Source organism: Typopeltis vanoorti, chromosome 18 (genome assembly GCF_054136105.1).
Source record: "Typopeltis vanoorti isolate ZY-2024b chromosome 18, IOZ_Tvanoo_1.0, whole genome shotgun sequence".
NCBI lineage: Eukaryota > Metazoa > Arthropoda > Arachnida > Uropygi > Thelyphonidae > Typopeltis > Typopeltis vanoorti.
Window position 1 is genome coordinate 20,779,289 of NC_143566.1, and position 14,490 is coordinate 20,793,778.

Below are 14,490 nucleotides of genomic sequence, written 5' to 3' on the forward strand. Positions count from 1 at the left end.
TGTAAAGGTTTGTGATATTTGACAGTAAACTGCATCTGAGAGATACTGCGACTTCCGATGTCAGTATAGTATGGTTTAGTTTTTTTTTTTTTTTAATTCTTTGTTCAATAATTTGTAGATTGTAACTGAAAATAAATAAACCATCATGTATTACTGAAATAGAGAGCCAAAAGGCTTATTTATCATACATGTCCTCTAGGAGATGTGCTTTACATTATGGAAAATACTAAGGAAAGTGATCTGGATCTTACTCCACCTTTACTACGAGTTGCCCATAAGGTTGCTTATGCTTGCATCTGCCGAAACTTTTAGTTTCCATATATTCGGCATGAAACGCTTGTAGTTTTTATATTCGGCTATGAAATAATTTTGGATTCAATATTTATCATACATGTCCTCTAGGAGATGTGCTTTACATTATGGAAAATACTAAGGAAAGTGATCCGGAGCTTACTCCACCTTTACTATGAGTTGTCCATAAGGTTGCTTATGCTTGCATCTGCCGAAACTTTTAGTTTCTGTATATTCGGCACGAAATTTTTGTAGTTTCTATATTCGGCTATGAAATAATGTTGGATTCAATATCCACTTAATTTTTCCCATCATGTATTATATTTGCAGTGTTTTTTCTTTATGTTTTATTGCTTGTTTGCGAGGTCTGGAGAGTCATTTTGTTATCCTAGAATTTATGCCGATAAGAAAAAAAAAATAAAACTGTTCAAACGATTCTTGATAACTTCTTTTGATAAAAAAATTGCAGTGAATAATGTAGATACAAGTATTTATTAAACATTTACTTTGCATTCACTTTTTATCTTTCCTAAAAGAGTACCATATAAAACAAATTATTAATACAGTAATCAATCATGGACGAATTGTAATTTTTACCATTGATTATTAGATTTGATTAATGCGATTTTGATATACGCGGTAACATCGAGGGATTAATTAACTACGTTAATCAAGGGATACCTGTAGTTTTGCTGCGATACTGTGTGCTGGGTTGTTGGAAGTGCATGTAATATTTTATCTGTTTTATATGGACTGTAGCCACCTGGCTAAAAAGGTGTTGTGAAGGTCCCTAAGTTAAGTGAGTAAGAGTTCTGAGGATGCCATACTGTTGTGAAGGGTGGTGGTGGTGTGATTGTTTATCTAAATACCTACCAGTATAAGTGGGTTTTATAAATGTATTTTTTCCTCTTGCCATTTATACCTTTAAGCTTTATTATGGACACCTGGTGATTAAATTCTTTATCAGCTAAAGAAATACCTGCAGCAGGATATGAACTCAGATCTACTGGTTAGAGAGAAGAAGGGATAGCCACTCAGCCAACCAAATAATTAAGAGGTTAATTATTTGGTTGGCTACAATTAAGTTTACATTATTATTAACAATTAGAGGATAATTAAGTCTACTGATATTTTGCTTTAAACCTAGAAAAATATCAGATTTAATAAACTTCTACTTTATTTTGTTTGACTGGAGTTATGAATTGCCTATAAAAAGGAAAATTAATGCAGAAAATTATTTTTGCATAGACTTTTTTTATATACTTTAGTCTTTTATATTTGGATATGTTAGATTTTAAAATTCACAAATTAAACTATTCTAGTTCCATTTATTAATAACATTCACAATACCTGCAGCAGAGCCATGTCTTTCCCCTTTCGAATCTTTTTTGAAAGCATATGAAATGGTTATTGGTCGGTTACACAAATACTGTCCATTCATGGCTTCAATAGCAGCATCTGAAGCTTCAAAACTGGCAAAATTTATAAATGCATACCCTTTAGAATTACCAGTCTCTGGATCTCTCATTATCTAAAAAATTATAGATAAAAAAAAATATATATATATATCAGTTTTTATTATGCTAAATATATACTTTAAATATTTATCATATCATATGACTTTATGAAATATAACATGTAATGATACTGTAGCCCTCTAGGTGGTGTATAGTGAGAAAGGTCACTGTTAAGAGTGTTCTGAAAAGAGTGCATATCTTTTTTTATGGATTAAGCGATATTGCTTTATGAATTGTCATCATCATCATCAATCTCTTGATATGTACCCCCAAGGGGTGTTCTGGTTACTATGATAGCACTACAATTAAGTTTACATTATTATTAATCTCCTATCCACAAGTTTCCTCCAAATTAGTCTATTACTTGTAAGCACTCCAATATTGTCATGTCTAACATTTTGCTCTTCTAAGGGAGTTCTGACTGAATCAATCCACCTAGACCATTATGAATTATGTTTGATTGAATTTAGATTTAGTTAGGCTTAGTTTATTTGGATTTAGATATTCACTTAATATTCAACAGGACTATATATAATACAACTGGCATGTTCATAAGTTGTGTTTGTTTTGGCTGCTCTTAAATTTTTTTTTTTTTTAATGTAGCCTTGTGTGTGTGTTTTTATAACTAGTTAATTTGTGTTTTAATTAATTGTGCATGTAGCTATTTATTATGTAGTTATTTATATGTATTGATAAGTGTGAGGGTGAGGTTAACAGCAGAGGCAGTGAGCCTTAGTTTGAATTCGACAAAAATTTTGTTCAGTGTAGTGTGTAAGGAATGTGAAAAAATGAGATAATGGCACTACAATTACCAGAAATATGTGATAATCGGGAAAAAAGGAGCACAAAAATTCAAACAAAGAACAAATGAGATGATGTCACTACCTCTCACATTGTTATAAAAACGTTCTGTATTTCTATTATTACTCTGCTTTGTCTTTGTTTTCTTTACCTATAATTTGTGAATGGTCGGCTGCCTTAACTATGGACTGCCATCATCTATCTATTTTTACTATATCTTATGTTCTCACGCTCTATAGTCTAACAAATTTATCTGTTTTACGACTGTGCCAGTTAGACTATATATTGAGTGCGAGATTATAAGATTTTAAACCAAAGACAAAGCAGATATCATTTGCATTCCCTGCTTATATCAATCCTTACCTTAAATTAGTCATGGCTTAATTATAAATCGCATAAACTTCTATCTTATGCAGGTTCGAATTTTTCAGGATAGTGCATTGAACAGAATCAGTCCAATGTGTCGTTCACAAACCATTTAATTAAATCAAAAGGAAATATTTACAGAAGGATTCACATATGTATACAATGTCATTACAATTCTCTTGCTAGTAATTCTTTCTAATCTAACCTTAGTCCAAAGCTAATTCACAATCCAGCATAACATTAACTAAATATAAATATAAGGCATACCTTGTTTAAGCATAATTCAACATTAATGTACATATCTCATAAACATAAACACCTGACATACATTCTTGTTCAGTATTATAACCATTTACAATTCCTGTTCAGCACACTGTCTTTAATAATCTTTTGTTCAAGTCGTCTTCTTGTCTTTCTGTCTGTCGGCTCATTCCTGATTTTTCTGCTAAATTTTTCCTTGTCTGAATCGCCTATTAGTCCTTGCCACACAGGACCCTTAATTTAGCAGCAACGTACACCTCTTTCCTTTCGAGATGATCGACACAATACTTTTCACGTGGCGACAGACCCAGGCAGAAGACTCAGAGCCCACAACGCTTCTCTTTAGATTTTCGACAGTGAACCTAGCATGACAGTGTATCCAGATGAGAAGGTTTGAGAACCCTAAGACAAACTTCCTTTCTTTCAATTCCCAACAACAATCGTATATGACGATGAACCCAGGTAAGAGAAGGCTTAGAAAATCCTAAGACAAACTTCCTCTTCGACAACCTGCCTTATATACACTCAGACTTCCCTTGTGTGCATGTGCACACCTCTTGAAAATGGCCATGTATTGACCTTAGAACATGCTGACGTCATTCTTTGCGCGTCTTTGAAATTCTCTATCCATGGCAATTCTTAGAATTCTTCACTATGGTCACGTATTGACCTTTGGCCATGATGACGCCATTCTTCAAACACTTTGGAAATTTCCATCTATGACAATTCCAGGAATTCTTCACTATTTTTATAATTAGGCAGTCATTTAGCATGAGCTCACATCGCTACATGATGACATCATGAGCCACATTATTTTAACAAAGGCTCATACAAGATTATTGCAAGAAAAAATTATTTCTTGCAATAATTATTTCAGTCAAAAATTATCATTTCTCTAAATACATTCTCCTAAACAAAAAACATGTAAAATTGATCACAAGTTATGAAGTCACATATCATGAGAGATTTCATAACATCATCTCATTTCCATATGCTATGTGAAAGCAAGCAAGAATATAAGTTTTAGAAAAGAGAAACAAAAGAAATAGGAAAAAAAGAATCAGAATGATACTGAAAATTTCAAGAAAATGGCTGTACAATACTACATAGGAGATCGAAAGACAAGAAAAGTACTTGGCAAAGATCAAACAAGGAGATGAAACACATGAAGAAGTAAAGAAGGATAAAGAAAACAGATGAAAAAGAATGTGGTAATGTATGGTGATTCCATGATCAGAGGTGTATTGGATGAGTGAGCAATGAAAGCATGTTTCCTGAGACAAAGATTTGTGTCCTAGGAATGCAATATGAAAGCAAGTAGAATGAGTGGATGATATGATTGTGTGGGTTGGACAAACAACTTAAAATGAGAAAAGTAAAATATAAGACAGAGAGACTGGGAATTTTCCCAGAAATAATTTTCCCAGAAATAATACCTATAAGACAGGAGAGTTATTGAGTGAGGTGAAAAAAAAGTGGAAAGAGACGATTGTCTCAATTTCGGCTCTCCTCGGCAAGTTTTAAGTAGGCAGAATGCATGAGTTGGTTGACCAATCAGTATGGTATACTGTAATAATTTCTTTCATAAAATAAATACAAGAACTTATAAGGAGGGAATTTTTTGAAATGGGACAAAGGAGATTTTCTGAAAATAAAAAAAAAACAGAATATAGTAGACCCCCCCCCCACTTTCAACTGTTATGAACTAAATGGTTTCTAGAAAGCCACTGTTAAGCTGTTGTAAAACTGAATGATAATTTCCTATGGGCTCAGTGTCATGAATTGGGATTACATTCCTGGAAATACAGTTTAAACATTATCACATAATACAGGGTATGTCAAAATTATGTTAACACTTAAATGGAAAAAACATTTATTGCAATCAACATTTAGCAACATTTATTATATTGTACACTTCCATCAAGCTTGCCACCACTCTTCTTTCTTTTAGTGTTAACCTCTCTGCCATTATATCTGAGAAAAAAAGAAAGAAAAGAAAATTTAAATGTTCATTCCATATAAGTGTTAACATAATTTGGACATACCATATAAATAATGTTTTGGGTATTTTCTTTGAAATGGTGCTTATTATACAATGTACAAGTGAAACTTGGAGCAAGTTCATCAGTTTCATTTGAAATTTCTGAAGGTAAAAATTTGATATTTTTCTGCTTCTTTAAAGATTTTGTATCCTGAAATTCACTTTTTTTCTTTTGAGACATTTTTGAGGGCATAAATTATGTATTGCACTATAAATAATTTTAAATTAATTTGACCATATAAGAGCAAAGGCAAATGACAATAGTTCACTGTAATTTGCCTCACTTCCCATGTGCAGAGAGAAGCTACAACCATAAGATTCTCCTCGCAGTAGAAGTGATCCAGGCACAATGAATCATAATGATGTTGCAGCTTAAACCAATGTAATCAAATCCTAATGTGCCTGCTTTTAGGGAGACTTCGTTATTATCATTTACCTTGGTGACTAAAAAACTATAGGAAAGATTAAAAATACAAAGGATAGGATATCATGGTTCTGGAACATGAATTTGGGGCACAACTGGAGGGAATCTTGAGAGGCTCACAGATAATTCATCGTGGTTCACAGGGAAAATTCTTTGCAAGAAAATTGAAATAATATTGTAATGATCTGAAAAACTAATGCAAAACAAGACACATTTTAGAAAATATAATTTCTTTCTGTATTTGTGTATTATTTATTTAATCAGATTTTATTTGACTTGTATTTATATTTTGTATTTCATTCGAAGATGAATTCCCTAATTTCTGTTTAGTTGTTAAAATATTAATCTTTTTTTTCTTCTTATTTCAATACTACAGACTCTGTAGATGGGCTATAATATTTTAAAAAAGTGTGATAGGGAGTAAGAGCACCAAATTTAATCATGTTTATTCACTTTTATAACCTTTCACTATTTTTCTACACAATTAAGACACTTATTCAAATACTTGACTAATTCAGAAGATGAGGTGCTTTCATTATAGGATCCCTTTATATTTTGGAACTGACTCCACTTTTCTTATATAGTAAAGAAATTTCGAATGTTATTACTGTTTTATAGGGATAGTGTATCTCTGAGGTAACCATATTGAGTAACACATCTTCCAAAGAGAATACATATCTTGGAAACAACCAAAACATTGACTAGGAATTTTGTAACAGAGGAAATTCCAAGTGACATGGTTCACTCTTTATATCAAGAGGTCACAAAGGTTGCAAATCCAGTACAGTTAATGTCATTCTTATAATTATTTCCAATATTCAGTTAGCAATAAGTTTTAATAATGGCAAACTGTGAGCAGACATATAAATACAAAATTAATAACGGAAAAACTCACGTAAAAAGATTATTTAATAGTATAATTTTCGCCTGTGTGTCACATGCATCTTCAGTACATTTTAAGCTCAAATTAAACAATAACTGACAATTCCAAAAAGCACCACCTAAGTAGCTAGTGTAAGATAACTAAAAAGGTCAATACATTTCCTAACAAAAAAAAAAAAAAAAAAAAAAAAAAAAAAAAATTATATATATATATACAATAAAAAGTTAGATTATATACAATAAAAAGTTAGGTAAGATTAGCTGAATTATAAAATACTATCTCCCATAAAGGGGATAGACGTAAATCATCAGATCTGTTTAAGTTAGGCGAGTGAAGTAAAGTTTCACATGTTTCTTTATAAAGCCGTTCCATGAGGAACTGACTTTTGTGAAGGACTCTTGTCTTTTTCCAATGAACTCTATATCTAGTGATGATGACATGTTCTGCAAGTCCAGACTGTTCAGGTTCAAGGTATTGAATATAAGACTGGTGTTCTTCTAGCTGAATAGAGGCAGATCTTCCTGTTTGTCCGAAATAAGATAATCCACAAGAGCAAGGAATCTGATAAACACCTGGATAATTAAGACATGGAAGCTTCGTCTTTAGGAGAAGTGAGAAAGGTGGAGATTTTTCTGAATGGTCGAAAGGCAACAAAAATATTCAGTGGTTTTAAAACTTTTGCTATACTTTCAGTAATGCCTTATACATAAGGGATAGGAATGTGCGTTATTTCTTCTGTATTTGAAGAGAGGAAGACATATTAAAACTACTCGAAGCTCTTATATTCATTAGATAGAAAGGAAGAAGTATTATATTGCAGTTCTTTGTGTAATAGATCGTCTGAAGAACAAAAGGAGTGGGCACAATGAACCAGTGATTTAATAGTTCCTGCCTTTTGACTGGGATGGTGATGAGATTCAGCATGAATATAATGGCCTGCATGAGTCTTCTTTCTATAGACTGAGAAATGTAGGTTACCATCTGGTTGGTGAAGAATTAGAAGATCTAAAATGGCTAACTGCTTATTTGATTCTACTTCTAGGTTAAACTGGATCCTTGGATGAAGTGCATTTAACTTAGTGAGAAACTGGTGAAGTTCATCAGAAGAGCCATTCCATATAGCAAAAATGTCATCGACATATCTGAACCAATGAGTATGCCTGGGAGAAATGTTGTGGAAGATACGTTGTTCAAAATGTTCCATAAAAAAGTTGGAGATAGCAGGAGAAAGAGGATTGCCCATTGCTGTTCCTTCAATTTGTTGATACAACTTATTTTTAAAGGAAAAATAACCAGAATGTATTACAAAATCAAATATTTTTACGTCTGAAGGAAATTCCTGTTGCAGTAATTCAATGCTGTCAGATAAAGGAACAATATCTAAACTGATCATGATATCCAAAATGTCCAAATGAAGATCTGAAATTTTATTTTTGAAATCAAAGTATTTTTTATATAAGTATCAGTTCTTCTAGTTGAAGAAGTGAGAAGATTTGATAAAAATTTTGAAATTTTGTAAGTGGGACAACCTATGCAATCTACAACTGGCCTCAAAGGAATGCCTGGTTTATGAACTTTCGGAAGACCATATAATCTAGGTGGACGACTGAAGAAGGTTTTAAGTTTTTTCTTTTGATCTTCATCCCACGTAGATACATTATCTATAAGAGAATTAAGTTTCTTCAATTGACTCCCGGTAGGATCCGATGTAAGAGGCCTATAAGTTGAAAAATCGCAGAGTAATAGAGACATTTTTCTCTCATATTCCTTCCTATCTTGAATAACTACAGCCTTCCCCTTGTCAGCTTTCGAAATAATTAAATTATTGTTATTCTTAAGTGATTTCAATGCTTTAAATTCAGAGTAAGAAAGATTAGGACGTGAAGGTTAGGTTCACCTATATAATTGTATCAAAAATAAAAATAAAACTATGATCATTATAAATTATTTTTGCATTAATACTGTCTCAGCCTAAAAAAGAAATATGTATTTTTGCTTAGGATACAACTGAAAACAAAACAAGACATTGCTTATGTATTCTGCACTACAGCTTGAGGCTCTTCAGTGAGACTTCTGGAGAGGTGTTCTTTCTAAATTATAGCAAGAGTAATCTAAGTTTTTAGCCTTTTTCTCCAGCTGAAAATATTATTATCTAGTATTTCTAAGACATAACTTATTTCCAGCAGCAGTAAAAGTGTAATATTTGGAATTTTTTCAAGGTTTATTTTTCACTTGGTTAGACTATAACAAATTTAGTTTAATCCTTTATCCAAGTGTAAGCAAACAAAGTTTGCACCTGAAAGTACCTTCAGGACTGAGGTAAGGTGGTACAACACCGTGAGCCTGGCTCCCACTGAAGAGACCTCAATAAAGGTCGAAACTAGTCTGGGTAGTGGCCCTTCCCTTAATGCATAACATTATACATATCCACAAGGAGATGTGTTTTTTGCATTATGGGAGATACCGAGATAGGATTGCTGTTAGCTTGCTCCACCTTTGCAACGAGTTGCCCGGTGTTGTACCACCTTACCCCAGTCCTGAAGATACTTTCAGGTGCAAACTTTGTTTGCTCACACTTGGATAAAGGATTAAACTAAATTTATTATTATTCGCTGGCCTGGTTGGCCAAATGGTTTGTGAACCTGCCATTGACATGGATGTTTGTGATCACCTTTAGGCGGGAGATGAATATCATTGCCTGGTGTGAGACCACTGTCCTGCTTATTGGAGACCTGAAGTGGCTTGAAAAACTTCCATGTTTAGTCTCTAGAGCAGGGTTTCTGGGCTATGTAAAAAAAAAAAGTCAAAAATACAAAAAAAAATATATATATATAAAATTGATAAAAATAGAAAAACAAATCCCTAGCAACCTATTTTGTACATTTTGTACTCTAGGTAGCACAGTACAAAATAGGCTTGCAAATAACCTTTTGTGGGAAGAAACATTAAAAAAAAAAAAAAAAAAGAAGTTAATCCACCAAATATTTGCCATTATTATAATTTGCTCTTTTCTCCAAATTTTCCCAAAATATTTCTGTATGTCTGACAATTATTTACTAATCTACTATTTAGATCTCCAACATGGACCAACTTTTCCTTTTTCATTGTGTCAGTTGCTTTCTCTAAAGCCTCAAAAAAAATTCCTCCTCTTCTTCCTTAGTAGAGACTTCCCTGGGACATAGGCATAAATAAGTCTCATTGTCCAGTTTCCCATTCTGATATTTACTCACATCACTCTATGTCCCAGGGAAGGCCTGATATTGCCTGCCATTCAGAAAGATTAGCTCGTATTTAGTGTTGAATACTATAGTTACTCCTTCTTTTCCCTGATTGTTATTGCCTGAATACAATATTTTGTATTTATTGCTTAGAATGATTTCACCAGTATTTGTCCTTTTGTTTCAGTCACCCGTATTATGTCGATCTGGTACTTATCCAATTCTTCTGCTAGTTCCATTTCTTTGCCATTCAGGCTTCTTATGTTGATAGTACGAATCTTGAACTCTGGTGATATTGAGTTGGGATGTATTTAAGGATTTGTTCCAGTAGCTGGCGTTTTGCTTTTGCCCTGGCTCTCTGGCAAAAACAACGGGGACTTTAACTGGGCGATGCCCCAGCAGGCATGAAATTCAGTAATGTTGTACCATAATTTTATATTGTGGTTTAAGCCAATAATGTGGAAAGTGGAAATGTGGAAAGGCAGCAGGAGTAGATGATATTCGACCAGAAATGCTGAAGTATGGTGGTATAAGAGTCTTACAGTGGCTGCACTGCATAGTTCAGAAAGCCTGGAGAGAGGGACGAATTCCCAATGATTGGGGTAGAGCTCTCATAGTACCCACATATAAAAAGGGAAATAAAACTGAATGTGAGAATTACAGAGGTATTTCCCTACTGAGTGTTCCTGGCAAGATCTATGCAAGTATACTTGAGAAACGGTTGAGAAGAATTGTGGAAGAAAAGCTTGGTGAAGAACAAGCTGGATTCAGGCCAAATAGAGGCTGTCAGGATCAGATCTTCACTTTAAAACAAATAGTTGAGAAAGCATGGGAATATAACAAAGATCTGTATTTAAGTTTTGTCGATTTGGAAAAGGCATATGACAAGGTGCCAAGAGAGAAGCTATTCAATACGCTGCAGTTATATGGTGTCAATGGGGCATTATATCAAGCAATACTTAGTCTTTATTTGAGTTGTGAGTCAGCAGTTAGAATTGAAGGAAGTACAGGAAGATGGTTTAATGTTAAATCTGGTGTGAGACAAGGATGTACATTATCCCCTCTGTTATTCATTATCTATATGGATCACATTATGAAGGAATGTGGTATTAAACCTGATATCAAAATTGGAGATGTTAATGTCAGCTCTTTGCTTTATGCGGATGATGTTATACTTCTAAATAAATCCGCTACAAGTCTGCAAGATTCTCTGACTAAATTGAATAGCTGTTGTAATAGATATGGTATGAAGGTCAGCAATAAAAAGACAAAGACAATGAAAATAGGCAGAATCATTGAAAATGTCAACTGTGTTGTGAATGGAGAACCTGTGGAACAAGTAAAACATTTTAGCTACTTAGGCACAATTTTTACTGAAGATGGTAAACTAAATATAGAAATAGACAACAGAATCAGCAAAGCTGGTATCGTGGGAAGTCAATTGAATAAATTCATATGGAATAAGAAAGAAATTAGTCGGAACACTAAATTAGCTGTATACAAAACTGTGTTCAAACCAATTTTAACTTATGGATCTGAGAGCTGGGTCAGAAGTAAAACACTTGACCAAAGACTAGAGACCGCAGATATGAGAGTCCTGAGAAAGATTAGAGGCGTGAACAGATGGCATCAATGGCAATATCATATTAAAAATGAGGATATTAGGAAAGAACTTGACATTGTCAGCATCCAGGAATGCGTTAGCAGAGCTAATCTCAGATGGTATGGTCACTTAAATAGAATGGGAGAGGAAAGATTAGCAAAACAAGTGTTCTCTGCCACGTTGGCAGGAAAACGACCCAGAGGAAGACCAAGATATAGGTGGATTGATACGGTACAAAGTGCCTTAGACGATAGAAATATAAGATCTGATAATGTTGGAGTCTTGACAAGTAACAGACTGATTTGGAGGAAAATTGTAGATAGGAAGTTAGTAATGATGTAATTTTTTCATGTAGTACTGTCATATCCTGTACACTTGAGGGTACATGGCAGGAATTTGATGATGATGATGATGTTCTATATTCTGAAAGTAGCCGAATTTCTTGCTTTTCCTTTCAAGTAATGTAAAACTTGAAACAGTGTGTGCTAGGACAAACAGTGGGAGCTCTTCCAAGTGTTGCTCTTGCATTTGCTAGTTGAGGAAAACTAAGGATTTCACATCTCATCCAGAAAACTTTGCTCTGTAAGAACTGTGATCATGAGATTTGATATATATATATATATGTGTGTGCTGTTTCTAAAATGATAGAAAAATTATCCCAATTTCATTCCTTTTGTAGAAATTAGGGTTCTTCCACATGCATAACAATCAGCTGGCAAACATACATTTCACAGATATGTAGTCCATAGTGTATGCCTCTAATGCAGATGTGAGGAGAGTGCAACTGTTTTCTACAGTTAGAAAACCTGGGTTCAAAACCTGTGTTGCGCTATGAGAACCTTCATCAGGGCTTTTCAACTGAAAATAAGTTAGACAGTCTCATACTGAGGTAATGGTTTTTTCCTACCAGGAAGTCATGCTTTTCGGCAAAAGGCAAAACCCTGGAAAACATCAGACACACAATGTACTTGCCTCAAAGTTGCTTCTGCCATAATTCCAATCCAAACAAAATCACAGTCTTAGTTGACCCAATAATTTTTCTGATTGAGACAACTAAGCCTGGGTGGCCAACTAGAGAGAGAGTTGCTATTTTTTTTACTAAGTAGCTATGGCTTAGAATCCTTATACTGTACAAATGTTTATGAAAATATTTAGGTGGTAAGTGAAATTGGTTCTGTAGATAGCATAGTGCAAGACCATCATACAGTTCATTGGAGGCTTGAAAAAACATATTTAGTTTTATCTCTGATGTTAATTTTGCTACATAAAGCATTAATGTATTATAGATTTTCTAACTTTTGTGGACATAAAAAAAAAGAGGAATAAAGTGTGTGCACCTAGAAGGCATGTGTCCTGATGGTCCTCCCTATTTTTATTTTATTCCCACAAAAAACAAAAAAAAAGTACTATTAGCCATTTCAAGAGGAACTATATATTATTCTGTGTTATAAAAACAACTAAAACAATTTCTTCTTCAAGAGGAATTGGAATCAGTATAGTCAGGCATTTCTGTATCAATATTTATAATATGGAAAAGGAGTGTTTTGATGGCTCTGAAAGGGAATATTTTTGCTTTCATACTGTTCAAAATTTATATATCTTGAACAGTATGGAAGGCACTAAAACAACAGGGAAAAGCATAAAGCAGTTTTACATTCAGGACACCAGATTACTGTCTCCGTTCTGATTTTTTTTAAAGACACAACATTTTTTTTGGAAGGGGTGGCAAAAAGTTTCAGGAAATAAAGTCAGTGGCTCTCAATCTCAGAAGTCTAGAAGGATTGTCTATGTTTTCCCTTGCTCAAGAAGGAGCATCAGTGCTTTCACAAGATATATTATAGTAGACATACATTTCTGCTTGTACAGGAGGAAACTATTTCAAGTAATAAAATCCAATATACTTGTATGTCCCAAATTTACATTTACACTTTTTTTGTTTACTCACTGCAGAGTAAAATGATAACTACTGATCGCACCTGTAGACTAAACCCCTAGTGTTGTTGTATGCACATAGAACAATGGACTTGTCTTTCTTAAAATCCTGCTTCTCCATGGATTCCACAGATGGATTGTGCAAGAAAGCCAACAGAAAAACACATTTTTTTTATATATAAAATAAAATAATCATTTCAACACGTATGTATTGTGTCCCTAATTTCATAAATATGAATGTTGATCACAATGTAACTTTAAAAGAAAGAACCTTTTTTTTTTCTCTTTCCAATATAATGCAAAGGCTTTCCCTCATTGATAAGCGTGGATTTTCCCCTTTGTCAGTTTTCAAGATGCCAAATCTGAAGGCAAGTCTCGCCTTTTTTGCATTTATGGTACAATAACTATCTGTACAATGCCGTAAAATCAAATCAGAAAGTTTAGGACACATATAGCAGTGATCCATCGTAACTCAGTAACCTTTCCTAGTAAAGGTCTAGTAACTCCATTATTGCATGCATCGACAAGGGAAGATTCGAATAATTATCATGCTCAAGTACAGTCTGCTTTCCCATATAAGGTTTGAAATCCCGAAAGATTTGCACTTAGCAAAGCATAAATTTATCCTTTGATGATATCTGATGCTGATGATGAAATTTATCCTTTCAGTGTGCCTTTGAATAGCAAAAGGCTTTCATCGATACTCATGTCTCTCTCTCTCTCAGGAATGTATAGTGATCTAAATTTCTGATGCATTTTCATCGGAAAATCATAAATTTTGTTAAGGACTGGGTAAGAATGTGTTTCCTGATCATATTCCTCGTTATTCTGAATTGTAAATACTTCAAGGTGAGACTGAATTATTTTTCAGTAATAACATCAAGAAACATTTGTGTGTTCCGAATCCATTTTGTGGACCAATACATTTGAAGAGTGAGCTTTTTCATGATATCTTGCACAATCGAGAGTGCTATAAATGTAACTAGCATGATGATTATCTATTGGGCTCCAAAGTGTACAGTGATAATGCAGACTGTACTCAACTTGCTGATATTGTTGGCAAGCATAAAGGTAAGTCTGTTCTGAGAAAAGAATATCATGGTTTAGAAATAGACAGAAGAAGCCCTAAACGTTGAAGTGTCAAAGTCTGCAG

General features: G+C 33.7%; 1 protein-coding gene across 1 annotated transcript in view; it reads right to left on the reverse strand.

The window, feature by feature from the left end:
• The window catches only part of Spx (Spliceosomal protein on the X), a 150,384-nt gene that overhangs the window by 65,062 nt on the left and 70,832 nt on the right, over window positions 1-14,490 (reverse strand). Inside the window, exon 5 of the mRNA XM_090407932.1 lies at window positions 1,642-1,822. Within this exon, the coding sequence (XP_090264058.1) occupies window positions 1,642-1,822 (181 nt within the window). The remainder of the gene's footprint in view (window positions 1-1,641; window positions 1,823-14,490) is intronic.